The sequence below is a fragment of the Balearica regulorum genome, chromosome 14 (genome assembly GCF_011004875.1).
Source record: "Balearica regulorum gibbericeps isolate bBalReg1 chromosome 14, bBalReg1.pri, whole genome shotgun sequence".
Taxonomy (NCBI): Eukaryota; Metazoa; Chordata; class Aves; order Gruiformes; family Gruidae; genus Balearica; species Balearica regulorum.
The window spans coordinates 20,508,251-20,535,793 of NC_046197.1; the positions used below are offsets into that span (position 1 = coordinate 20,508,251).

Sequence of the window (27,543 nt, forward strand, 5' to 3'; positions counted from 1 at the left end):
TCAGTTCCTCTCCCTTTTGCTCGCTCGCCCTTGTTTTGCTGAGGCTTTCGTGGCTCTGTTTTATTTGCTCGTGTTGTTTATATTCTTGGAGAATAAAGGCAATTAGAGGTGGAGGAGCGAGTCCCACCCTCATCCTGCCTTCCCGTCAGCCACTTTGGGAATGTCTCTCTGAAATGGCATCTCTGGGACTTCTGTTTAAGAAATTTTCTCATAAATCAAGTAATCCTGTCCCTGAGAAACCTGGATTCTTACCCGCTCTCCACCCACCCCAATATTCAGCCCTACTTTAAATTTAGAAAAAGACCAGGAAAAGGTATTTTGTATTGATGTGTGTCGCTATAAAAATGGGGTAATTTGTGCTCAGAGGGGTCCTCTTCCTCCTGGGTGGGAGAGTGGGTGCCCAGGATGGTGTCCCAGGGGCTGGCAGCCGGCAGGGTCGGGGCCGCCAGCCTGCTCGGGAGGTTCCCGCATTGCATCCAACTCTTCATGCCCTCCTAGCAGTGCTCACCATAGTGAAGATGTTTCTTTTTACTTTAGCTTCATTTTCTAGTTCTCTCTGTTCATACAAAATTGCAAAGAAAACCTTGGGTGCCTCTTCCATGGCGATAGAAACTGCCTGGTGCATTTGGGGTAGGTAAAGCGGGACCGCGAGGAAATAGGAACTTGATTAATTGCGAGGCTTTGGGCAAAACAAAGCTGTTTCTTCTTCCTTCCACCACATTGTGGCCGCCTGGCCGGGAGCCACTGCAGCTCCGGCAAAAGCCAAGAGCCGGGAGAAGCGTTGTCGCGGCCAGCGGCTCGGGGCTGGGGGCCCCTCCTCCAGCACCGCGGGTCCTCTGCTGCCCTTCGTCGGGGGGTTAGAGCCCCGAGCGCCCGGTGCGTGCCTGGCACCCTTTGGCCACGCACAGCGACCCGCAGCTGGTGACTGCCCGGGCTGGAGAGACGCGTCTCCCACCAGCCCTGCTGCGTGCAGCCACGCAAAGCTCGGCCCAGGCCCCAAAACGCTGGGCTTTTGCCTAATCTGGGTTTTAATTGCGAAGGCCAGCCTCAAGGGGCGGATCTTCTGACTGCCAAAGAAAAAATGGCATATTTTAGGGATTAGGTAAAAATCTTGTAATCATAGCTTCTCTGGAAAAGCCTTATCTACATTTCTTTTTAAGACGAGAAGACCTGTTCCTGGCTGCGGTCGGATGCTGAGACTGGGGGTTTTACACCCGGCGTTTGTGGTCCCGGTGGGGCGGCACGGCCCGGAGCTGGTGCGAGAGGTGCCCCGGGTGGTCCCCAACCCCAGTCCCCGGGGAAATGGCTGCTCTAAGCATTGCCTTCCAAGCAGGGTCAGGACAAACAATTCTTTTGGTTTTCCCTCCCTCGATACCTCCTCGTGTGGCTGGTCGGGGTTTGCACCTTTTCTGGCTCCTAACAGAGTTGTGAGGTGCTGCTGCGTTGCTTGTGGAAATGGGGAGGAGCCCTGCGACACCCCCCTGCCATCTGCACGTAATTCTGTCCGGAGGGGCAGAGGGTTCTCGGCCACAAAACTGCCCCCAGCAGCAGCAAGCCAACCTGCAGCGTTTGATGCAGACAGGGGTGAAGTTACCCCGAATGTCATTGTTTCCTCTCCTGTTCGGAGTCACAGGAAATATTAAAAGGTTACAAGAGCGAGACTGGGGACAGCATGGCAAAAATGAGGTGTCAGGTTCTGTGCCAGGAAGGAAAATGTGAGTTTGCTGCGGAGGCTCGCCGTGAGCCTCGTGGTTCGAAGCGCTGTAGGGTGGGCTGGGGCCGGGGCGGAGGGGAAATGCCAAATCTCTGCAACAAAAAGGCCGGTGCTCCAGCCGGCAAAGCTCCGGTTATCTGCCTGAGGACCAGCGTGTTTCCCTGCGCTGGGCCGGGCAGGGGGATGTGGCAGGTGCCTCCGGGGAGCGTCGCGTTTTGTACGTTAGACATAAGGTCGTCTTTGTGCTCAGGAGGATTAGAGGTTATTTACAGTTTAAACCAGAAACCGCCTATCTCCTTCTTTTCTTGTTTGAGAAAAGATCCTAAAATTCCCAGTGTGTTGCTTGGCTTATTCCAGATGACATAATATTCAAAGTATCTTATGATTTTCTTTTTTTTTTTTTTTTTTTTTTTTTGGTGCAGACTATTATAAGGGTGTCTGTATGTTTGTTTTTTTTAAAGCAGTTTTAACTTGGGAGTCCTAGATTGTGCCTGCAGTTAGAAAGCTCCATAAGCTTTAGTGATTCAAGGCTCTGGCAAACATCCTTAAACCTGTTTCATGAAAAACACAAGCAGAGTACTCAGTAGACTCCGTAGATAAATATACTTGAGGCTTAGTTGCTGATGGCAATACATTTTAAAGCTCGCGTATATATACTTGTATATGTATCTATTTCATAATTCTTTCCTGTGTTGTGTTTAAATAATCCTGGATTTATTTCTAAGCATCCGTATGCTTCCATGAGGTGGCTTAAGAGACGTGAAAGAGAAGGATGCTTGTAGGTGACAAGAGCAGTGGTCTTGTTTTGGGAGGGCGGAGGGAAATGCCGGATTCCGTTTGAGCGAGCTGTTTGAGGCCGTTTGGCCAAGAGGGAAAGCCCAGCACCGAAGGGACGCCAGCCTCCCCCAGCATCTCTGCGCGGCCGCCCCTTGCTTTGGGCTCGCAGAAGGAAAAGGTCGAAGACGGATGGTTTATCTGTTTTTCTGCTGTGTGGGCTTTTCATATGCCCCAGAGTTTGGCTTAACAATTTTTCAAAGCTTTAGCTCTTTCACTTTTTAGTTGGCTCTTGGTCTAGAAACTTTCCACAAATTGAACTTGAAAATTAAGCCAAATATTCTCACAAAATAAGTCTCCAGTTCTGTGGCTAACCCCATGTGAACCAGTAGTCATACGTCAAAATATTTTCTACAGGCTCATCCATTAAAACAAAGGTAATTTGTCAGGCTAAGAGCCCTTTTACTAGCGGGATCAGGCGCCTGTCTTCCCTTTCTCACCAGGAGCGAGTTACGTGGTTGCTTTGAGTCTGCTGCTTTGGGGTTGCCGTGGGTGTACTCCTCTGGGCACTACCGCCTGCCTGGGGTGCGTGGGCGCTCGCAGACGGACGGACGGACGCTGTCCGCAGCTTTTCCCAGTGCTGCTTCTCGGGAGACTTTTCAGAAGTTTCTGCCTTTGAACAGCACCGCTCTGTTTGTGCGATTTGCTCTGGGAACATCTAAGGGTGCTTCTCGCAAACGGAATTAAATTAGATCTCCCTCCAAGAGATCTAAAAAAGCGCCTTAAACTTCAGCGGCACATATGTTTAAAAGACAGCTTTCTTGAAAGCCCAGGAAACAAAATACAGACATTGCACTTTCATTGCTTTCTTAATTCATGTAATTAGTGTGGAGATAGCTGCATAGCAGTATTTTCTTCAAAGAAACTGCCTCGGACAAATATTGGCTAATGGAAATTTTACTTTCAAATAAAGCAGTATTTGAAAATACATTAAGGCCATTGTGGGGAAATGGATGCAGGAATCAAAGATGCTACAACAAAGCCTTCCCTGGGGCAGCTACCAGAACAGTCTGTATTTTGTTGCGAGCTGATGTGCAGATCTCAGACTCATCTTCTCGCTGGCCAGTCCCTTCTTTTTCGCTTTCTCCTTTCCTGCCTGCCGCCCCCCTTCTCCCCTTTGATTTTGGCCGAGCCGTGGGTCCCGGGGCGTGTTTCGCTCCGTGGCGGCCGTGCCGCCCTCGCCCCAGCCCGCTCAGCCCCCACGTCCCAGCTCCGCTTCGAGCGCCTCTGCGCAGTCTGCATCTGAGTTGTTCCTTTGGGCAGAATCTCTCAAGCGTGAGCCTAGCCAAATTTTTTATTGAGACTGTTGAAAGCGAAATGATAGTAAATTAGGTCTTCCTGCCACCTATAAATGTCACCGCAGTCAAAATATTTTAAAGAAACGGCCGAATGCATTCTTTAGTTCCTCTTTCTGCAGGCAGATTTAATTCAAAATCAAGGATGTAGCCTAGACTCTCCCTTGTAAAAGTCTTTTGACGACTGTGGGAGTGTTTTCTGAAGGCCGTGCTGGTTTCCAGCCGTACCACACAGGCACTGAAAATGCTGAAAACGTCCCAAACCTCCCCAGTCGCCCGGCAGCTCCAGCTGCCAGGGCTGTGAATGAGCTGGGGCGGGCGCAGGAGCGGCGTGAGCGGGGTTCAGATGGGGACCCCCTGCGCGGGGTGGCTGTCCCGGGGCCGGCTGCCCCCTCCTCCCGCGTGATCCGATTTCCCAGCAAAAAGCTGACAATTTCCTCCGAAGGGGCAGGAGGAGAACAGGGCTGCTCGCTCACAAAGACATCCTGTCTCCCTCTGAAAGAAGATCCTTGTGCCTAATTAACTTCATAAATTAGCTGGAGCTGTAACGCCACCACTTCAACCTAAAATGGAGGTAACCCAATCTCCCTGGTCCTTTCTGCCGCCGTAAGGGATCCTGCCCGCCGATTAATTTGCCCTTGTCCGCTTTCCATCCAGCTGCAATTCGGCTGTGCACAAGCCGCTGTGCAGACACTGTTGACAGGGCTGTGCTAAGCTGGGAAATTATCAGTGGCATAAGAAACGCCGCCAATTATTCGCCTGCCCCCGCGCGCTGGCATCGCTCCCCGCTTCGCCCGGCTCGGCCCCACGGCTGCCGGCACCTGGCCGCGGTGGCAGCCGGCGCTGGCGAGGCCGACCGGGTTTGAAGCCGTCCGCAGGTTTCCTGCAGCGAAGGTGTCCCGGCTGGGTGTAGCGGGCAGTGGGAAAGGAAATCACGGGAGGAAGGAGCGCTGTTTCAGCTTTTGTTGTTGTCTGCACCGGCGCTGGGAAAAACACGACTGCAAGCAGCCGCGTCCCCTGCGGAGGAGAGGAAAATCCCCTCCGGCTCCTGCCCGCGCCGGGATGAAAGGGTGGGAGCAGGGGGAGAGCGGAGGGAGCCGCAGAGCTGCCCGCCTTAACCAAACCCCCAGACCTCACTCCTGGAGACCCTGCTGGGAGCTCCGAGGAGCAGGGAACACGTGTCCCCTCTTGCAGCGCAGCCGCCATGCCCACCCGTCTGGGGGCTGCCTGTGGCATCGTGGTGGTGGTGGTGGATGTGGGGAAGCTCCAGCGGCTGTCTGCCTTCCGTGTGCCTCTCAGCAACATCGGCCCGCGGGTCCCAGCACGGACCCTCGCCCCACCTCGCTGCTCGCTCTGCTGTAGTTTGGTGCGTTCGTCAGGCAGGGTCTGTGCAGGCACGGTCACTTGCAGGCAGAGCGGTGTCTGGGTGCCAAAGCCAGGGCTGAGCCCGAGCTGGGCATTGAGGACCGCGGGGCAGCTGGGGCTCTTCCAGCCCATGCTGGTTTGCCCCCCAACCTCTGCTTGGTCAAACAGCGATACCAACTAATCGTCCCTGTCCAGTGTATCATCTCTGTCCAATATACCTGTAGCTTTTAAGTAGCAGCCCAAGATGGGACTTAAAATTATATGTCTTTCTGTGGCTGTAGTTGTTTGACATGATAAAATGTGTCTTTCGGGTCTCTTACGAGAGCCAGGCTGTAATGGTGTAATGGTGTAATCCTAACGTGGTACAAGGGCCTGCAGTCGCCATCCTCGGAGGTTTCCAAGCCCTGATCTCTCAGCCCCCCTGGCTGAGCAAAGGCTGGGTTAGAGACCCCCCCGGGGTCCTCCCCGAACACCTCGGAGGCTCTGGGTGCAGCAGTGGGTGCAGCCCATGGGGAGGCTGGGGAGAGCGCATGAAATGTTACAGATAGAAGTGAAAAAATAGCCAACCAAAAAAAAGTGCACTGAATGTATTCATCTGCACTGTATTTGATTAACGGGAAGGGAGGAAAAGCTCCGTTTTCAGCTTGATTGCAGGCAGAGGAATTGAGGTTGGGCCAGTAAACTGGGAGGGTTGTCGTGCTCACACCTCCCAGCTGGGCTGTGCTGGGAGGGGATGTGCGACTCGAGGAGGAGGATTTTGCTAATGAGAGCTGATGAGGCAAAAATATTATTATGTAGTTTGGGTTTTTCAAGTTAAAAAAAAAGATGAAAAAAGAAAGAACAGAACAAAAATGGAACTTCTTTTGATAAATATGATCAAATTGGATTGTTTCTGTATTGTAGTCTTTGGGTTTTGGAGTGCAATGTTCTGATCAGCTCTCTATAACTGAAGTTTGCAGAATACTTGCAAAACAAAACAGTACAAGAACAAATATACAAAAGGAAATCAGGCAAATCAAGTAAATGCAGAAAATTATTATGCAGTGACTTTACTCACTCATTATTCTCAAATCACTTTAACAGGCCAAAATAATCCTCATTGTTTTTCCCAATGCGTATGACTTATGTGGGCAGGTGTTAGTTCTTTACACTGCGTGAAGAATATTTGCACGATACGAAAATAAGAGTTTTAGCTTATGAAGGCTTAAATAAACGGTCTTTGTTTTTTGTTAGCATTTGAGTCTGGAAAGGGCCTTCTATCAAATTATGCAAGGAAGATTACTTAGCCAGGAATGAATTTTTTACGGTGTGGAGTAGCTTTTCTGACCATTTCCAGAAATTACTTAAAAAGTAAAAGAAACTTTTCTTCCTTCAGAGAGCTGACAGTAGCAGCTTGTGGGGTGGGCTGCTGCTGCCCGTCCCGTAACGACTGACCTCCTTGGCTGTTTGCAGAGCATTACTTTTTGGGGGGGCTCACGTTAGAGTCTGAGAGCACATGGGGCAAAATAGTCAGCTCCAGGCATCTCCCCCGGTAGCTGCCCTTGCCGCAGTGCGGGTATTCCGGTCCTCCCCTTGCTGGCTCCCTGCAGCAGAACGTCTCTGCCAGCAAAAGGGAGGGTTGGTTTTGGGACATAAAGGCCGATTTCCCCTTGCCGTGAGCCTGAAGCCGGGCTGCTGTGGGCTGCTGGGGCGACGCGGGGCTGGTGCTGAGGTGCAGGTCCTGCAGGGCAGAGGGCTGGGGGAGTCCTCCCCAGGTTCAGGGTGGCGGTGGCTGGCAGCAAGGACCGCTCGATATCTATCGGTGAGCTTTCCTGCAGCTCCGACGTCCCGTACGAGGCCACGCTCAACTGCGTATGGCAGGTTTGAGCTGCGTATGGTTGGCAAAGCGTGCTCGGCAGCGAAGCAGGGCCGCCCTGTGCACAGGATGTGTTTACCTCAAATATTTGATCCTACCAAACACCCCCCAGCTGATCTGGGGGCTGTGATCCCACAGGGACTGTAATTGCCTTCATTTTCCAAGAATCCCATACGGTTGCTGGGATGGCAGATGGGAGAGTTTTCTTTTCTGGGGGACATAAGATGGCAGCGGATTGAATGCCAGAGAAAAATGAGACATTTCTGGAGGACTGTTGAGTTCTCCTTAATTGTGAATACAATTTGTTGGTGACTAATGCATCCATTGACTAATACCTCATGTATTAGAAGCAGTGACGCAATGGAAAAGATGTGACTAAGATGCTGGCTCCTGATTTACCAACACTTCCCTCCTAAACTGCCATTTGGCTTCCTACTGGCACATTACAACTTTTCTATTAATAATTAAGAGCTTTAATAAGGTTTGAAAGTACTTGGTTCAACATAAAATCTGCCAGCTTGATTTTTAGTCTGCTGAGAGCCTTTTTTTTGAGCAGGGAGGAAGCGAGGAGGGGGCTGTTAATGGAGCAGAAAATACAGCTGCCGAGCAAGTGGTGGAGCGAGGCAGACCATGTCGTGTCCAGGCCAGGTGCCATGGAGGACCCGGAGACACGCTGGCGTGGACCCGTGGTTGCCTCTGTTCCGCTGCCCTGCCCCATTTCTTCCTGCCTGTCCCACTTCCAGTGCTGGTACGACGTTTCTGTAGGAGCGGTGACTGATGGGTTGGTAACTTGCTAGTCATACTGCAAATTCTGTTATAAACGAGTTGCGCAACCGTTAATGAAATGCTGTTCCATATTAAGATGGCACGATGCTCCCATCGCCTGGATCCCACCCGATGGGGAAGACACCTACACGCCAGTCCAGCGAGCTTCCTTTCCGCAGTGCTTCCAACGCTTACTCATGCTGAAATGCATCCATTTCTGGTTCTTTGCTTATTCACTCAGCCTTTCTCCAGCATTAACATCAGTCTCTAAGCTTCATGCCAGAAGGCTATACCAAACCAGCAGTGTCATTGCATCCCTTTGAAACATCAAGCATCTTCTGTCTGTATTTGGAAATGGAAATGTGTATTAAGTGGGACAACAAAAACTCCAGCTCTCCTTCCCAAAGTCAGAACTCTTCCCAGTCTCTCTCTTATTCAAGTGGAAAAGCTTTTAGATGGTTTATGAAATTACTAAAGCAGGGAAGTATTTCTACGTGTGGGAAATAAGCCAAGCAGCAAAGTGACAAACCAATGCACTGAGTATTTTCAAGATTACAAAAAGGGACACGTCTGTATTATTGAAAAGAAGATTCTGTAATCTGTGCTCATGGAGACAGAGGAACTAGTAAATGGAGATGTGGGGAAAGTCCACGCTGAAGAAGTTGGAACTTTTTTGGACCTGTTTGGTCAAGTGATGTTTACCTCAATGCATTTTGGCTGCTTATGTCCCTGGGTGTTTCATTATTTTCCACCTGAAAGATTATGCAGCAGGAGAACTCCTGAGAGAATAACACTGGAGAGAGTTTAAACATCATTTTTCTTGCATTTAAAGTACCAAACCAAGGAAGAATCCGGCCAGCCTGAAGCCCTGTGAGCTAATGGTCACATATAGTGTCGTGCGTGGTGCCATCACTAACCCGCAGTGCAGCCAGAGCCTGGGGAATCGCTTGCTGGAGCCCATCCATCCGCGCTCTGAGCTTTGCTAGACGTGCTGCATTGCATGAACTTCATGAGCTCCTCAGCCCAAGGCTGCCTCCCATTTCATTTAGCCAACAGAGCTGTGTCTACTGGTGAGCCGCAGTCTTGGCCTCGTGTTAACAGAGTTTAAGTGCCCCGGGATTAAATGATACTGTAATATGTGCTTTTTCTGGTTAGCTTTGAGAAGAGCCGTATGTTCTGCAGCTTCGTTTTATAGGAATGGAACAGGAGATAAAGGGTTGGGTGGTTCTCCATGTATTTTAATGCAGTCAGGTATTGATAATCTCAGAACAGGAATATCATTATTTATTCTTGAGGTGTTTCCATGGAAGGGCTTTAACTCATCAGTAGACTATGCCCATTCACAGCTGTTAGATGTTCTGTGTCAGAAATAGCCCTGAGTTCCCCAAAAATAAACACCAAGTTGTAAACATTTTTGAAGTGGAACTGATGTCCCCTCAGCCAGAAGAACAAAGCAGCAGAAGTTGTCTACAAACCCTGCTGAGAGTAACTCTTCAGACCTGCAAATGCCTCGAGGATTGAGCTGTGGAAAGAAAGTGCCAGAGGCAGTCTGGGCAGGCAGATTGCAGAGAAGGAGGAATCGAAAGGAGGCAGGTTGTGAGAAGGGATTAGAAAAGAGATTTTTTAGCTACAGCAACTGGAAAGGAGATGGGAGTCTGGAAACAAGAGTTGCTGCTTTTTTCACACGTTCAGGGAGCAAACTAAACCTCAGAATGGGAAAGGCAGTGTGTACAGTAGGCGCGGGAAGCGGGGAGGAGGATTTAGCTTCTAAACACGTTTCCAAGTACGCTTGTTTGCTGGAAGAGTGGGATGGCCAAGGGGGCAGATGGGAGTTGAAGGCGCAGGTGCCCCCGCGGCCGGTGGGGCCGACGGCTGCGACACAACATCCTCCTGCACCCTGCCCCTTCCAGGGCGGTTTTACCTGCTCGCTGGGCCGCGGCTTTCGAGGGGCACAGACGGACCTCCAGGAAAGGCAACAGCCTCAGGACATCTTGGGCTACGGACTCACGGAGTTCCCTCTGCTGCTTCTGTTGGGGAAAAGTCCATGCCCGCCTCGGAAGACTCTCGTTTTAGCCACTTCTTTGTTTCCTACTTCTGGTATTTTTGGTTCTTAGCATTTTTTTCTCTGTTTTGTTTCCCACTCTGCACCCAACAGGAAGAGCCCCTCGCAAAATCCTCCAGAGTAAGAAGAAAGAAAAAAAAGGTCCAGATGACATTTGCTGTCTGCAGGCAGAACTGAAAGCAGGCAGCAGCCAACATTTCCCCAAAGCCTCTCACCACCTCTGCTCTTTCCATGAGAAACAGAAAGGAAATTGGATCCTACAAGAAAACCGTTTTCCAAATTGCAGAGACCTCAGAATAGCCTGTTCACTCGCATGCACTGACTTCTCCAGCAAGACAGGACTTGCAGTCACATAAGCACAGAAAGGTGATACTCAAGCAGCATCTTGAAAATAAATACCTGTATTTCACGGAAGGGAGGTGAACCCTTCGTGCACGTCGTAGTCCCGCGGTCTGTAGGTGCTGGCAGGGCAGCTCAGGCGGGTTTCTGAACCGTCCATCTGTTCTTCTTGAGGAAATGCGGTGGAACGCCTTGCAGAGCAGGACCGCGGGGCTGCGCAGGGGAGTTCCGTCACCCTAGGACCACGTTCGTCTCTTCTGTGAGCAATCTGATTGAAACAGGATGGCTTTCATACTTAAAAATCCACATGCTGTCATTAGTTCATAGTTCTCTCAGTTGGTTTGGTGGGCACAGAGAGTGTTTTCTTTGCCACCAAGGATGCAAAGACACCAAAATCCTGCTCCAGATTATTGATAGCTTCTTAGGTAGAGGCTGGCCCGAGTGCCAGTTCTTGCTGTAAGGCTTTTTTACCACAAGATTGCAGAAGTAACTCTCTTGTCTGAGAATCGTATTGATTGCATTACGCACTGTAATTAGTGTAGCAGACTGCACAGTTGGTGGAGCGATGACAGAGTCAACTTTATGAGTAGCGAGAGCTGCATTCTTTTAAAATGATTTCATCTCAAAAAGCGCATTGGGAATTTTTAATCCCGGAGCCCCGTGCAGTCGGATATTCCTTCCATTGCGCAGTGAGGAGGACCGGGGTCGGTACCAGCGGCAGTGGCCATCCTGCGCTGCAGGCACATCGTCGCTGGCACATCCAGCGAGATGTCCTCTTGCACCCAGAGCCCACTGCCCACAGAGGCGTGGGAGCTACGGCGGGAGGGCTGGTGGGTGTGGGTGGCCACTCGCAACCATTTCGGTCACCAGTTCATCACCCCCTCCAAGGCCCACCTTGACCGTGGGCCAAGCTCCTCTTTGAGAAGGGCATTGCTGTGCCACTTGTGTGCCTTCTCCTACCCCAGCGTGGGGCCTTTGCGGTCCACAAGAGACTGCTGCCCACTGGGTTTGTAACCAGTGAGAAGATGGGCTGGTGGCTAGAGCTGTCTAAGCTGTCTTAGGTCTCATCCCACCCTGCAGATGGTTCAGTGGAAAGAAACCTCGCTGGAGGACGGGAGGTCTGCTTCCCAAGGTCCTTGCCTCTAGAAAAATCCATGAACGGAGCAGGTAGCTTGCGTTTCATGCAGAGCTTCTTGAGGTCACCAGGATGGAGGAGTCTACGTGAATGGTGAGAGGCCATGGTAAGACGAAAGGCACACCTAGCAGGTCCTCTGCCTTCCAGGTGATAAACCCACGCACTCATGTTCCATTTGCCATGCAGACGTTTACCGTCTTGGAGGCTCGCTGTAGTAGCTTACATGTATAGAGCCAGAGACTGTTGCATACGGGTATTACAACAAGAGGCTTTGGCTTCCAACGTACCAGTGCCTCTGCAGTACTAACAGTGAAGGAAATGTTCTTGTTCCTGCTGCCCAGAGGAGAGCTCTCTCCGTGTCTTCAAATGCATCTAGCATACTCTCTCCAATAGAGGGCAGAAGCATGCTTAGGCACAGGAAAAAACCCCCAAATTACCTGCCCCGTGTGCTATATAGCTTGTTGTGTAAAGGGAAGATAGGACGTCACCACGAATGACCTGACAACTACACCTGCTAGAAAGAAAAGGAAGCAGCAAGAACTGGTGCTGCAAGGGTTAATTGCTGCGATTTGGGCTAACTTGGTGGTCTCTGTAGCACCTCCTTCTGTTCAAAGTTGGAAATAAATTTAATATATGGTAAGTACCAATGTCAAAAACAGATTTGTTAAAAACTAAGTAATACAGGTAATTACCCATTTTTCAAAAGACTGACAATTTTGATACTAGAAAAATGAAAAAAGATTGTTTTTAAATAGTGACGATTATTAGGAGAACATTTTGAGGATTTCTGTTAATAGTCTGCCTGTGAACATTCCCTGTTTCACAGCCCTCCTCTGAAAGTTGTGATGCACTGCTGTATCTCATTTCTATATGCATGTAATCCTCTGACGTAATAAAGGTATTGCCCATAATTACAAAGGGAAATCATTAGTGTCTGTTGAATCCAGTGACACAGCTTCTGCGAAGAGTGAAGAAGCCAAGAGTATGGCCTTAAGGCAGATACGGAGCTCCGGCCAACAATTTAACCTTCTTCAGTGTCCTCTAGGTGCCATTGTGGTGGTGATATTTATGGTGTGGACACTTTCCCCTAGAAATTGGACCAAATCCACAGACCTACCCTTGCAATTTGGAGTGGTCACCATCAGAGAATGCCAGGGAGCGCCGGCTGCCAGCGTCGCTCGCGGGCACCTGGAAGGGCACGCAGGAACCGCCGGCGAGAGTCTCCGGCCTCTCGGCAAGTGAAGTGGTGCTGGCAGAAGAGCCAGACACCCAGAGATGAGCCTGGTGCAGGCGAGGAAGGCTTCAGGGTGCTGGCTGCACAGATGCATGAGCTGGAGGGAAGCTGGTGTGCCAAGAGCGACGTTTTAGCTTTAAGGTGCTAAACTGTAACTCAGACGGAATGGAGGAAAATTACAAGAAACCACAAACTTCAAGATTAATCATAAATATTTCCTGGAGACTCTCTTGGATGTTGGGGGAGGTTGGTTCTTTTTCTTTTAAATGATAGAGGTTGACGTTTTACATTCAGCTTGAAATGGAAGAAGAATGTTTGTTATAGTCTCTTCTTGGTTAGTATAATGAAACATTTTGTTCTGGGCTTAAGAGCAGAAGCCAGGGGCTGAAACAATGAACTTCTGCTGTTGTGATCTAATAGATGTTGCGTGACCATGGGTTAACCCATTACCCTTTTTACAGAGACTTCATCTGTTCATTAAGGGTTTAAGAGGCAGCGCAGGCTCCCCTGGCCGCTCCCGCGCTTCGTCCCACTGCGTGCGCTGGTGCTGCCCATTTTGTTCCTTCTGCGGGGCGGGGGGGGTTGCTTTTGTCCTTTTTGGAGGTTGGGGGTTTTTTCCAAGTTGGCTACTGGTCCAAGCTATGCTCCTCAGGAGCTTCTCCTCGAGCACATCACTGCACTCCGCACAGCGACAAGAGGAAATCTGAGTCAAACATCTCTAGAAAATGTTTGTATAGTCCCAGAGAGGTATTTGGAACAAATTGTCTTTACAGCCTGGAGCTGAGGGGAGGGCTGTGCCGCTCTCTGCACGTGGACCACCTTTCCCTCCACCTCAGGACTTACCCCGGTGCTGTCAGCAGCTTCATCCCGTTCCCCTCAGAGAAGTGCTGGTTCCCTGAGACAAAGGAGAAGAGAGGAAGCCATGGCCCCTGGCATGCTGTCAGTCCTGGCGCAGCCCCTTCCCTCCCTCCAACGTCCATTTATTTGGTCTGGTGGGACCCGTAAACCGCCGTTACTGCAGGGCTGAGGTTTTCCCGCATGCTGTGGACCCCCCTTCCCGTATCCCCTCTCCCTCGGGAGCCCCCAGCTTGGGGATGGGGATGGGGACCGGGACGGCCTGGGTGTTGCCTGCGGGGTCACACCCTATCCCCTCTGATCTGTGTGATCAGAGGTATCACCCCTCTCTGAAGAAAAAAACATAAATCATGATGCTTTTACAAAACTTCTTGTTTTTACAGAGGCGTTTTCAGTGTGGAGAGGTTTTTCTGGTGTTTTATCCGCGACGGAGTTTACAATCTGAGTTAGAGAATACAGATGAGTTGATAAGCATGGAAACAGTAGAAGATGAAACAGACTCGAATTTGTATTTTAGTACAATAATTACTTTTTGGTGAACCTGAGAATGACCTAAATCGAATATTTTTGAAGGAACCAAACTGTTCTCGCTTGACTTCTGCATGCATTTACTAGTTCAGTAACTTGATTCAACTTCAGTTGACAGCAGTGACTTAGAAGTGAGGAATCGAGAGCAGTTTGCACGAGGGGGAAAAGAGTTCTTCAGTGTACAACGTGGAAAAACCAAATCAATGACGTCTTTTTGTAGTCCTGATTGCATAAGCGCGGCAGGAGCCCTGGAGCACTGTTACCTCCGTGCGAGCCGTTTGCACGACCTGTAAGGCAGCCGCCTCGCGCTGGGGTCCCAGCACAGCCCCCCGGTGCTGCCGAGCGCTCCGGGGTGGGCTGGGCTGGAGATGCTCTCCTGCTAGTTGTCTTCAGACGGATGATAGCATGGAAACGCCAGCCCTGGCCGGCTCCGTCCTGTAGATAACGAACTCCTCTGGGCTCCCAGCCTCTGAGACCCCTTTGGTTAGAAATATAAACAGGCGGTCGCGGCCGGGCACCACGTGCCGGGGCCCAGACTCTGACAACCATGACAACTGACGTACAGAAGGGGGATGGAGGCTGCTTGCAGGCATCGTTAACATCCAGCAATGCCATCAGCTATTTTTGGCAGCAGTGGGGGAAATAAAACAAGGCAGGTAAGTAGCTGGGCTGCCAGCAGCAGCGAGCAAGACAGCCCTCCTCACACGGGGTGTCAGGCTCGCTGGACGGGGTGATGGAGCAGGGGTTAATTGGAAGATCCAGCTCTTGCTGTCCACGAGCAGGGGTTAATTGGAAGATCCAGCTCTTGTTGTCCACAGAAATGCAGATCTGGCCTTGAAATGTTTCCCAAGGTCTTGGCACTTCATTTCGTAGCTGTGTCTCATGCTCTGAATATTCCCAAGGCACTCGCTATCGTCGGATGTCGTCTGACTGTCTCTCGGTCGCTGTTTGTTTCTGTGGTTGCATGTTGATAAGGTATCTGGTTATGTCTTGCAGCCCTCAGAATCCAAGCCCAACGTCACCCCTCTCACCGTCCTGGCCCATGTTCTCTGCGCCATCAAGTCCTATGCCCACCTCCTCTACGTCCAGCGACTCATCCCCCATCAGGTCTGTTTGCTTTGCTTTTTGTTGCTTTTGCTACTTTCTGTTTAATTTACTCAGTTTTCCCCACTTCACTTTCCTTTTCCCTTTGCATCCTGCTCAAACTCCCCCAATGCAGCTATCTGCACTCAGCAAGAGAGGAGCTTTCAAACATCTCCTGCCCCAGGGGAGACCCTTTGAAATGCCCCTTTCAGCCCCCCGGCAGGCACCCGCCGGCCCCCATGGGCAGGTGAGCGGGAGCCAGCGCTCACAGGTCACACTCGCTGTGCTCGGCGTCGCTGGTGGTTTCTGTGGTTTTGCCCAGCTATTTCAGCTCCTGCGGTTTGCTTTACTCCTCTCTGCTACAGGTAGGACGCGTACTGCCTTCCCGGGTGCTGCCAGGAATAACAAGCCTTTGTAAAATGTGGTGATACCTCATTTTCTGGCCACTTCCCTTTTCTTATCTGGGATCTAAGGAGGGTAAAGGACACGGGGCCACACAGACGTTTGCCTGCTGTGTGCCCATGTCTCAGGTGCTTGGGCATCGCTGGGTAAATCCGTCCCAAAAGTTTCCAGTGGGACCGTGGAGCAGCAGGTCAGGCTGTGCTGCAGGCCGGCCCCACGGGCAGGAGGATGCGCGTCCCCCCTCGCCCCGGGGTGCCGTACGCTGCTGGCTGCGACGCAGGGGAGCGGGTGCTGCCTGGGGGTCCTGTGGCTTTTGGCACCGGAGATGCAGTCGTGCCGTGAGCACACCGCGGGCAGGTACCGGGGGATGCTCCCATGGGGGAAGCCAGGGCAGCATCACCTCTGGTCTGTGCGCGGGGTGCCCTCGGGCAGGGTCCCTCTCCTCCGAGGCAGCCCTGGCACAGCCGAGCAAGAGGCCGATGGCATCTCCGGCAGAGCGCGGCTCCCAGCCCCTTGGCGGGCGCAGGCACGGGGCAGCAGTCCTTCCTCTGAGGAAGACGTGTCAAACCTGTTTGTTTGTTACAGGCACAGACCGAGCTCTTCCCCCACACCTACAGCCGTACAAATGCTGCCTGTACGGCGGCCGCCTGCTTGGCAGGGCTGTTTATTTGTTTTGCTACACGTCTGCAAAGGCTGACAATGGCATAATGCCATCCAAACAGCCTTCCTCCTCTGGGGGAGAGAGGCTCATCATCCCCGAAACTGCACGAGGGCAGATGGGTGAAACTCCGGAGTGCTTTACAGGCCTTGTGCCATGCTCGGAGGCAGAGACCTAATGTGAGCGATCGCCAGGGTCCAGCGTTTCAGTCCCTGAAATCCCCGCAGGGCTCTGATGGGCACAGTCCCAGCCCGGAGAGCAGCCGGGAGGCAAAGGGCCGGGCTGGGGACCCGGAGATGCCGAGCTGCAGAGGTCTTTTTTTGGGGGAGAAAAACAACAGCTTGAATAATTCAAGGTAGTAAGCCCCAAAATACCTTTTGTTTTTCATCTGACAGTCTCCCCAAGGACTGTGCACGAGCAGTGCCTCCCTGGCAGGGAAGGACCCTCTCTGGGGCAGGAGGACTATTTGCCCATCCTGGTTTTTAAGTGTTTGGCAGCTGCTCGTGTGAGGCAGTTAGAATTCGGAGAGGAGAGACCTCTGCTTTGGGGCTCTCTTCACAGCAAAACCAAAACCATTCACAGCTTCTCTGGTTTGTGGTTTTTGTGTGAAGGTGAACCGCTTTCGCCACGAGGTGAAAGTGTGCCGCTTCCCTGGGCTCGCTCGGAGAGAGTGCAGAATAACTTCCAGTCCTTGGAAAGACAGAAGCCGGTGAAACCGCTGAACTGAGAAATGGTGATGTCGTGTTCATTACCCCAGCAGCTCCTGGGGGCACTTCCATCACTTTGCTTGGCTGTGCCGTCGCCGAGCAGCCTGCTGCAGCACTGGATGCGGCCGACTGCTCAGATGGCCAGTGCCTGGGCAGGTCTGCACCGTCACCGTCACCGTGCCCGGCCGTGTCCCAGCTTCCCCCCCAGCCCAAACCTGGAAAGGGTGGGTGGAGGCTCCGGGCACAGGGGACAGCTCTGCCTGCCTGTGCTTTGCTGCTGGGGTCCTGAGGTCCTTCATTTTCTCCCTGCATCTGCTGCGATTTGCTCCATTTCTGGCTCCCTCTGCTCTAATTCACTCCCCCGCAGCGTGGGCACACTGACACTTCCCCAGTAAAATCTAATGGTTGTTAAATCTTTTTTATCTTCAGGTACAGTCTCTAAAGAAGTGCAGCAAATTCTTCACAGACCTACTTGTTTTTCTGTTTTGAAATACCCTTCCCCAAGTACTAATTCTTCCTTGCAAAATTCTCCTTGTGGTTGCAGCTGCGCTCGGAGAGCGATGGCTTTGGCAGTGAGCAGGGCCGGTGGGCAGCGGGTCGCTGCCGGCACCTGCTGCCTGCCTTCGCTCTGCGCCGGCCCGCCAGCCGGTTATGGCCCTTCTGAGACCCCCACAAAACATTTCCAGCTCCCCGCTGTCCTCCCATCCAGTGCGTGGAGCTCTCCCGGCATTCCCCGGCTCTGCGCGGGCACCAAGCATGGGCTCTGGTCCTGGCGGTGCCAGCTGGGCTCAGACTGGGGTTTGCAGCACGGTGAAAATTGGGGGCTCATCCCTGAAAGCCTTCAGCCTCCTCTGGCGTCTTCCTCACTCTTCCCCTGAGCAGCGTAACCTTGGACCCATGCAGAGCTGTAGAGGTCCTTGGACCCCTCTTCAACATGCCCCACTTATGTGGACCCCTCTTCGACCCAGTGGGGAGGGGAGTGCTGCTGTGTATGAGTAGGGTATTTTTTATGCCAATAAATTCTTTCTCTTTGCAGCTCACCGCTGCGGAAAGCCCGAGCTTTGTACGCCTGTAAAGCAGAACACGACTCGGAGCTCTCCTTCACGGCAGGCACTGTGTTTGATAACGGTGAGTCCCTGACCCGGAGGGAGGGCACGGCACAGCACAGCACCGGGCACCTTGCGGGAGCGGGAGGAGATGGGCTTGTTTCTTGGTGCGGTGTTCAGGCTGCAGTTCCCGGCATGCCGGGAAAGCGGGATGCGAGAGCTGCACCCGGCACTGTAGGAGCTGCGCTTGCTCCGCACCTGGCGTTGGGCTTCCCCGGAGCTGAGCCTGGAGCAGGGTTTGCTGCAGAGCAAGGGCAGAGCACAGCAGGATGGTGGGGAACGTAGCGGGGGTGTTTGTAACACACCATCAAATTAGCTTCCTTCTACCGACCGTGGCATTGCCTGTCACCCGCCTCACCGGCCCAGGGAGCGCTGCAGGAAGCAGTGCCCAGGGTGCTGCTCTTAGCCTGGGCGGTGGGTAGGCAGGAGCCTTCCCTTCCCTTCCCTTCCCTTCCCTTCCCTTCCCTTCCCTTCCCTTCCCTTCCCTTCCCTTCCCTTCCCTTCCCTTCCCTTCCCTTCCCTTCCCTTCCCTTCCCTTCCCTTCCCGACACTCTTCTTCTGTAACAGCATCTCTCGTTTCGTGTAACATACCTGTGAGATGCTACAGAGCCAGGTAACAGCAATACGAATGAAGCTACAGAGAAGGACACTTGGCTATTACTTATTTTAGTGCTGAGTTTTGCAAATTACTGGTTTTCTTCTGTGACCCAGGGAATGATTAGGACTCCCAGTTCATGGGTTTCCTTTCAGTCCTCTGTTTAATGACCATCCCATTTCCACCACTAGAAATCCCATGAAAGAAGAAAGCAGAAATACCTGACACACAGGCATTAAATCCAGGATGTATCTTGCCTTATGTTTCGTATCCATGCTGAAAACAGCTGAACATCCCGCCGTCTTTAGGGTCGGTGTGACAATGGCCTTTTCAAGATCCTGATTCATTTCATCCTAAGGGAGATGTGTAAAACGGGAGGGATGAATAGGTGGGATCTCCCCGGAGCAGAGCGTGGGAGGCCGCTCCAGCAGAGATGTCCCCTTTGCACCTCCAGCCTGGGTCCCGCTCCACGTCCCGCTCGTGGCCCTGCCCTGCCTGCGGTGTCCGAGCCGCCAGCCCGGGGTTGCAGGTGGTTTGGCCCCGGCAGTGGAAGGGGCCGCACATCCACAGGGCACAAGGTGAGGGCACGCGTGGGTGGCGGCGTTCGTCTAGAGATCGGAGCCGTGTTTCGGTGTGTTGGCAAGGGAACGCCTCGCACGGAGGGCGTGCAGGGGCTCTGCAGGCTGCGCTTGGGAGTACAAAGTGCAGGCTCTGGTCCAAAGCAGGAAAAACCCCAAGAAGCGTGGCGGGGCATGGTGTCACCTTCGTGCCATGCTATGTCAACGGCAGGCAGCGGAGCACGGCCGGTGCCCGGTGCTGACCCCAGCTGCCTGCGCCGTTTGCCTCCCTGGCAGCTGCCCGACGCTCCAGCTGGTCGCTGGAGCTATTCGAGACCTCGCATACACGTGGCCCAGCTCCTTACGGCAGCGATGGGCGGCACGCCGTCTGTGCCGCGGCAGGCAGCGCTGCCGGCAGAGCCAGGTACTCGTGCTGTGCCGGCGGGACCGGGCGGACCCGTGTGCCCGTGCGGGGCTGCGGGACCACGCTGCAACCCTCCTCGGGGCACGGACCCTTCATCTAAAGAAGGGAGACGTGCTGAGCCGCTGACCGACCCCAGCGGTTACCATATACAGAGCCATTCCTCGGTGGTTTTCTGCGTAGGAGAGATTAGTTTCCAAGTATCAGCACCAGAAATATTCTATGCAGTTGCCATAATATTTCATGCAGGAGATGGAAAAGTAGCGTGTGCTTTTTTCCTCTGGATACCGAGAGCTGGAATAGGTGGGCTCTGGTTAGTCAGATTTTTGGAGACGATGTTAATGAACGTAGACTTTCTGTTTCCTGCATCAAGGGAAAGAGACTGTGCCCCATGGAATTAAGCAGCTCTGGTTTAGATATAACCCCAATGTAAAGAAAAGACTTTTTACTACTTTCCAAGTAGTTCTTGGCTTTTATGTGTTAAGCATTGTCATTTGGGAAACTGCTACCACATGCACTGGTTTTGCCCTGGGATATATATGAGAATATACCAGAAAGGGGAAAAAAATGAATACATGTGAATTAAAGAAAATACTTTTCCTAAGCAACTCCATAGATATCTTATAAACAAACATAGTATCCCTTTTGAGAGCCCGTGGGAATTAGAGTGGCTAGGAGGGGAACAAGTTTGAACTAAATACATTGTGTTTGCTAGATAAAAAGCAATGGATTATTCAATATGCAGCATGTTCTAATCACTCAGCAGCGTAGCTGAGGCTCACGTTAGCTGGGAAAGCGAGTTAGAAACAGCACTGCTTGGTGGAAGGATTATTATGATGAAGGGGTTTCATAAAACCCAGCGAAAGCAAATGGATCTTGGAAATACTTGGAGACGGGTTCTTGTTTGGCTTCAACGTTCTCTGAGGTTGCACATGGCAGAGCAGCGTCTCGGTCTGACTGGGAAGTTGGGGTGCTGTTCTCCACTGGGACTGGCACCCCCATAGTAAATACCACCACGTTGTGGGAGGTCTGTTTAAACTCCGTAGCGTTGTTCCTTTTAGCTACGTGAAACCTGGACTTGCCAGCAGATCTCGTGCTCTTGATGGCTGCGTGCCCTTGTTGTGGTGCTAAACGGGAGGGACGTCCTGGGTCCGTGGAGGCCTGGATCGGGGAAGGCGAGAGGTCAGGAAAGGGATGCTCGGGTGGGTTTTCCACTAGCAATCGCCCCTGAAATGGAAAACTCCATATCCTGGAGCAGGGGACCCCCGCCCCAGCTGCTGCTGCCAGATGCTGAAGTTTTAGGCTGCATTACGAAAGTTGCGTTGCATTTGTGCTCTAATTCGGTAATAGAGAGTGAGATTCTCCTCCCCGTCTGCTCATGCGCCCTGCTCTATCTGACGGCACCTACACAGAAATAATGGCTGTCTTTGGGACAGAAGGGGTTTTTTTAAGGCAAAAGCAGCAGCTGGAACTCACATGACTTTCGGTTAAAGCACTTTCCCAGCCCGCTTGCTGAGACCAGAGGGCTGAAGACAGAGACACACATCTCACAATTCCTTTCCTCTTGATGGCCCCCGTCCACTGGCAGGGACACTGTGGAGCCTTTGCTCCCCCCCAAAGGGAGGGAACCCCAGAATCTGCTGTTAATGCAGGTTTGCCCTCGGGGGCTCTCCTTGCAGGCAGGAGGTGGGATTTTTCCTCCGAGCAGACTGCTTTAGCCTTTGGTGATAGAAAAGCCCCACGGCTTGGGTGTGAGAAGGTGTAGGCATGGAAAAAGAAGTTGGCACAAGTGAAACCCAGAAACGGGTAAACCTAGGAGCTGGAACACCGTGGCTCTTAAAGCTAGTTAGTTTTCCATGGTTTGTATTTTTTGTTAATAGATTACTGCGTACAATATTCCTCTGCAGGCGTACCCAGTAGTGATGCACTTTGCCGTGCTGGTGAGGACTGGTCTCTCCCGAAGCGGGGAGATGTTTGGACTTAACACACTTCTGTCTTTCTGAATCTTTCTCACCGCTCTATGTCAGTCGTGACTTTTGCACAGAAAATGGCCAGCCTGCAATAGATGGGGCTGTAGTAGGAGAGGAGGGTAGCTCCGAAACACTGACTTGCCACCATTTATTGGGGAAAGTGTGGGGAATATTCCTCTGCCTGCATTGGCATAACCCTGGTTCCTGTAGAATGGGCAAATTTTCAGTAGTTGATTGAATAAAGAAAGAGCGTAAGTCTTTTGAGGACTGATCATGTTTCTCATTTCACAGAAATAAGATTGCAGTGTTTGCTTTCCTGCTGGGAGCGTTTGCTAGTGCATTTTCTCTCTCAGCCTGGTCGAGGCCAAGCCGGGACATGCAGGGGTACGAGGCGATGGAGTTAACCACGTTCTCTTGAACTTCACAGAGATTTTAGCCAAAATCTGAAGGGATTTCTGAGCCCGTGCTTTTAGGCCAAATACTTAGCTTACATCAGCCCTGCAGCATCAGCACGTATTTGGAAACCCTGTCCACAGCTGAGCACGCAGCTCACTTGGTCCTTCTGTGGGGTTCACCATGGGACCTCTAACGCTTGGATAAAGGCGACGCAGAGCAGGCCCAGGAGTGAGCAGGAGAGAACCTGAGCTTTGCGAGCTCGTTAGCATGTTAGTTTCCTGCCTTTAAAATAAACACAAATTAAGGGCCTTGCTCTCTCCCAAGAGCAACTTTTGACGTGGTCAGCACACAAAGAGCAGCAGCCCCTACACCCTAATCCCCCTCCTGTAGTAACCTGCCTTTTCCTTCTCTCCCAAGTTCATCCATCCCAGGAGCCGGGCTGGCTGGAAGGGACCCTCAACGGCAAGACAGGGTTAATCCCCGAGAACTACGTCGAGTTCCTATAACCTCGGGTGTAAGAAGCGCCACTGCTGATCTCTACATGGTATCCATGGCGGCCGCTGGCAGGAGTCCTGCAGACCATTTTGCTTTTTGCCACCGTGCGATGCAGGGCGAGGACCTCCCCGTACGCACTGAGATGAATGTTTGTGTGGATAATAACGTACGTGTCTCCTCCCGCGCTCCGGCGGTGCGTGCCGGGGCTGCGGGGGGAGCGGTCCTGGGGAATGGCTCGACTCCTCCAGCCCCGGGCAGAGGCAGGCGGTGCCCGAAGCCCACGTCCCAGCCGGGAGCCCTCGCAGCAATCACAAAAACCCAGCAACGCAGCAGCTCCACACCGCAGCCCGAATGCTCCGCAGGGAACGAGCCTGCAAACCGTGAACCAGCACGAGAGAGCCACCGGCCTGACGCTGCCCGCAGCGAGGCTCTTACCAGCTGCACGGAGCATCGGTGGGGGCTGAGGGACCCCAAGCCATCAGCTTCCCGCCGGAGGAAGAGCGGTCAGCAGCGAGGAGTCCTTTGCTCCCAGGCCCTTCCCCGAGCGAAGCTGTCCCGTGCAGCCGGCGAGTAACCCGGGCCCCTCGCGCCACCGCGGCAGGGGAGGGGGTGAGGTGCGTTCGGCAGCGTCAAACCGCAGGCTGTGCCTGCCGCGGCAGTCTGCAGGAGGCTGAGCTTCCCTTGGTGGGCGCGGGGCAGCCCTGGCGAGGCGGTGGCCGTCCTGCCGTGCCGCAGCAGAGCTCTGCTCTTGCAGGCGAGAGCGAGAGGCTCGGTGGGCTCTGCAGGGTGGGCGCGGGACCGGCCGGGACCTGTCAGGACTCGGCGGGTGTCAGCACAGTGGAGGCGAGAATATTTTGGACCAAACATCTCAAACTTTTTTTTTTTTTCTTTAAAAAGATCTAGATTTTTGCAAGGTAAACATCTGTGATCTGTGCAGCCTGCGTTTCCTTCCTGGAGAGCAAGATGCAGCTCCAGATAAATACCACTCACTTGGTTTGACTGGCTGTTCTGTATCTCCACCTTCCAATGCTCATTGCACAGACGCGTCCATGCTTTCGCCGACGCCCAGGCTGCCGATGTGCCATTTGGGAGCTGCATTTGCCACTCTCCACCGTTGTTTTTTAAGTTTCCTTGCTAGAAGCCTGGCGTGTCAGTCTGTCCGTGCCAAGTCTGTGCAGTACTGGTTGTGCAAGGTAAATTATTTCCATACTCACAGGACATTTATTGTTGGTGTGGCCAACCTCAGTCTACAGAAATCAGAGGACAAACCCTTCGGCTCCGCCAGCCCTCCGTTCCTGCCCCGGAGAGGATGCGTGTGCCTCCGTGGACGTGCGGCGAGAGGCTGGCGGAGCGAGTTTGCAAATCCCTCGCAATTTGGGGTCATGTTTAAGGGGGAGGGGGGGGAGAAGGAGCCCTGTGGGACTGCAGGGCTGGGCTGGCCAGGTGGCATGTCGAGAACTGGAACGATTATATTTTGTAATAGAAAATCATGGAAGAAACCCCAGCCTGCTGGCGGAGAGGCTCTGTTGTGCAGAAGTGACGCTGTCGCACACTGCTGGGGATGGATGTCCTGTCTTTTTGTAATAATTTTAAAGACTCCGAGTGACTGAATTGTTGTATGTGTCACTTTTTATTTTTGAAAGAATTAATGTATAAATAGAGTATCTTAAAATATTATGAAGGAAAGATCTATATTTGATATTTTTGGAAGACGTGTAACAAGAGAAGCGAAGGACATTTGAAACCGGTTACAGAAAAGTGCTTGCAAACACATTCGCATCCACAACCACCCTCCGGGCCCTGGGCTGCCTTTTTGTTCCCTTCCTGGTGTCACATAGAAATGAGGGAAACTGAAATTTCAGACCTCTTTATGTTTCTTTCACAGTAATTAAACTTCCTGGACTTTTGTCTTGGGGGAAAAAAAAAAAAAAAGAAGCAAAGTCGATCTGTTTTTTGCTGCTTCCCGGGCAGGCGCAGGACAGCTCACCTCCTCGGGGCCGGGACGTCTCCAGGAGCCGCACGCCGACCCCTCCGGGGCTGCGCTGGGCACATCGCCTGGCTGGTGCTGGTGGGGCAGGGGTGAAGCCTCCCAGCTGCCCCGTTTTCTGCCTGAAGGTGTTGGAAGAAGAGAGCCAAGGGGTTTGCAGGGGTAAAAGGCAGTGTTTCCCTGGCACGCTGCTGGTTCGCGTTCATCCTTGGCTTTACCAGTGAACGTTTGTGCCCTGTGTTGGTTTCCCTGAGGCAGAGGATCCGGTTGGGCTCCACGCAGCCCCCGCGGTCGCTGCGGTGCCGCCGGCCGGGGCCGGGCCCTCGGGGGGCTGCTCGGAGCTGGCTCGGGCACCTGCACTGCCTGGGGCGGGGGGTGCAGAAACCCCTTTCCAGGGCTGGGGGGGGCGGGAAGGAATAATGGAAAAGCAGAAAAAAAAAAAAAAAGGGCTTAATATTTCATCTGTCGGCACTATTCACTTGTGTTCGGGACCGTCCCATCCCGAGCCGCTCCTCCGGCGTGATCCCTGCTGCCTGCGTGGGACGGTGCCTTTTGGCTCGGACGTGGCTCCCAGCACGGCCGTCGGCCTCAGCCATGGCTCTCGCCCTCTGATGAGAAGGCGTATTATGGAGAAACCAGCATTTCCAACACATCAGAAACGCCGTAAGAGGCGTATTTAAGGGAGCCGGCATTCAGGGACCTCTTCGGTAACGCTGCACCAGCACCAGCGCGGGCTCTGCGCGCCTGCAGGCTGCTGCCAGTCCTTATCCCACAGAACTCTGCAGCTCAGGGTCCCCCTTTGGCGCTGCAGATGCTCGAGTTATTCTGAGACAGGAGTAAATTCCTTTCTCTGGGCACTTAGGAGCTGTTGGTTATACTACCTGGAGAGTAATTGGGAACAAAAATCCCACGCAAACCTATTTACAAGATGTCTTCTGGAGGAAAGGAAAATAAAGCGTAAGCAGAAGTTATTGCTCTTACAGGAGAGCTAGTGGAATATTTTTTTTTTAATTAAAACTTTCCAAAAAGAAAAATTTGGCTGAAACGCTTACTAAATGTTCCCATTTTGGGCCAGCTTTAATACTGGAGTAAACATTGGTTTATTCCAAGAGAAATTAAAGATAAAAAATATTTTGTTTAAACCAGCTTGACATGGCATTTGATGCTGAATATTAAAGTGATCAGTCAAAATTATAGGAAAGCAGGGCTAGTCAGACTTGCCAATAGGTAAAGTCTCTCCTGTATTCCTGTCCCATCATTTTAGGCGTTAAAGAAAACGACACAGAGCACTAACATCAGTTGAAACAGATGTCAGACGAGTCTCGGGGTGCAGTCCTGCGCGTTTCGAGCCAATGGCCCAAGCCCCACGCGTTGGCCGCAGCCAGCCCACCGTGGGCCCCTCGTCCTGGCGGCCACCGACACGTGTGACATTTCTGAGGTCCCCACGGGCGCGTGTCCGAGCTGCTGGCCCTTGTCCCTTTACTGATTTCATGGGCTTTAGCAGCAGGAAGCGAAGCAGCTCGGATGGTTTGGGAGCTGCTGCCAGCGCTCCTGTCACACCTCCCGGTGCCCTGCCGGGGGCTTGGGCTGGGGTGGGCTGGGGTGCGGTGGGGTGGGCTGCAGTGCTTTTTTTTGAGCAGGCTATTGCGCAGTCAGAGCAACAGTTTTAGACTCTGGCCATGAATTTTTCAGATTCCCCCAGCTCTGCAGTCAGACAAAACATCCTCCTGGTAATTGTCTTGTCTCGAGAAGACTTCTGCCGAGTTTGGTGGCCTGAAGAGCAGCCCAGATCGTTACAGCTAATTACAGCCGTGCTCCGTAGCCACTCGCAGCGCTCGGTTATCGCTGTAACAGGGGGGTGTGAGGATGCTGTGTCCTCAGCACCAACGCCTTAAGTGCAGACGGGCTCCTGCTGGTCCCCGCTGCTGCTGAATGCAGACTTAGCCCGGCCGGCCGGCGTACGCTGGACGGCGTTGGGTGCTGTGAATGTGTATCAGAAGGTCACAGCTCCTCTGGGCGCCGGAGGGACCAGACCTTCCCGCACGAGTGCCCCTCTGCTGCGGGTGTGCGTGCAGCGGTGTGTCCGTCTGCACCGGGGCGCACAAGAAACCCTCCCCTTCGGGGAGCGGGCTGCACTCTCATCCTGGCACGGAAGTTTCGTTGCACTGATTTCAGGCTCTGCTGCTTCTTTATTTCGTACATTGCAGTTGAAACACTGGAATTTCCCTTGAAAAAGGATATCGCTTATTTTAGTTTCACTTCTGCTGGCAGCTTAAAAGAGGGTGGCCAGGGAGCACTGTCACGCCTGGGTCACACAATAGCCGGCCGATGGCTCTGTTTAATACTGAGGAGGAATTGTTCTGATTTATCTGAGAGATTTCACAGCACAAATCCAAACAGCTTCAAGTTCTGTTTGTTTCAGTCCCTGGGGTGCCTGGAGGAGCCTTTTCCTTTATTCCTGGGCACGGTCTGCCCCGAGGAGCACTGGGCTGCAGGTGATGCTCAGGCCTGAGGAGCTGCATCCCCTCGTCTCTTTTTTTCAGATTACTTTTCAGGAGGATTTCATTTGGCCTTAGGACTCTCAGGCGCTGGCCCGTGCCCCTCTCAGGGCAGTACCGGGGGAAGCAGGGAGCATCCCGGGGGCTGCTGCACCGGGAAGGGTGGGATTCGGCGAGGGGGCTCCTCGCAGCGTCCCAAACGCCGTGCTGGATGGTGCCCTGCTCCCTTGACACCTGCGGCCAGCCTGGCGCCGGGCAGCCACAGCCAGTGCACAGGCGTGAGGGAATCGAAGAGCAAATCCCGAGGGCCGAGGAGGCGCAGCGGGCAGGCGCTCGGGGTGGGGGGGTCTCACAGGTGGCTACACGACTTCTCCCCATTGCTGTTTTACAGAGATTTTGATGCCCAGAGGCAGAACTTTGCTTTGGGTGAAGCCCTTTAAGCTGCGAGCGTGAGGTAATGGCCACCAGGCAAAAGCTGAAAATCGGCATCGTCCTTCGCCATGGGACAATGCAAATCTGCTTTTCCCCACGCCCACAGAGACCTGCCGCGCACTCTCTAGCGATACTCACCTTTGGAAGCGGTGTTTGCCGAAAAGCGACTCTCCATCCCACCCCGCAGCGGGGCTCCCAGGCTCATCCAGCCCTTTTCCCCGTCAGGCTCAGCACCGTCCCTCCGTCACCCGGCGG

At 52.8% G+C, this 27,543-nt stretch overlaps 1 protein-coding gene across 9 annotated transcripts in view; it reads left to right on the plus strand.

The window, feature by feature from the left end:
• Positions 1-24,045, plus strand: part of ARHGAP26 (Rho GTPase activating protein 26) — a 152,360-nt gene extending 128,315 nt beyond the window's left edge. For 7 of the 9 annotated variants that reach the window (XM_075766784.1, XM_075766776.1, XM_075766781.1 and 4 more), the window contains 3 exons: positions 14,978-15,088; positions 17,868-17,959; positions 22,294-24,045. In XM_075766784.1, coding sequence (XP_075622899.1) covers positions 14,978-15,088; positions 17,868-17,959; positions 22,294-22,382 — 292 coding nt within the window. In that variant the 3' untranslated portion in view covers positions 22,383-24,045. Of the gene's footprint in view, positions 1-9,983; positions 12,283-14,977; positions 15,089-17,867; positions 17,960-22,293 lie in introns of those variants that run through there. The other 2 variants (XM_075766779.1, XM_075766782.1) reach the window with 2 other exon arrangements.
• Positions 24,046-27,543: the final 3,498 nt, after the last annotated feature.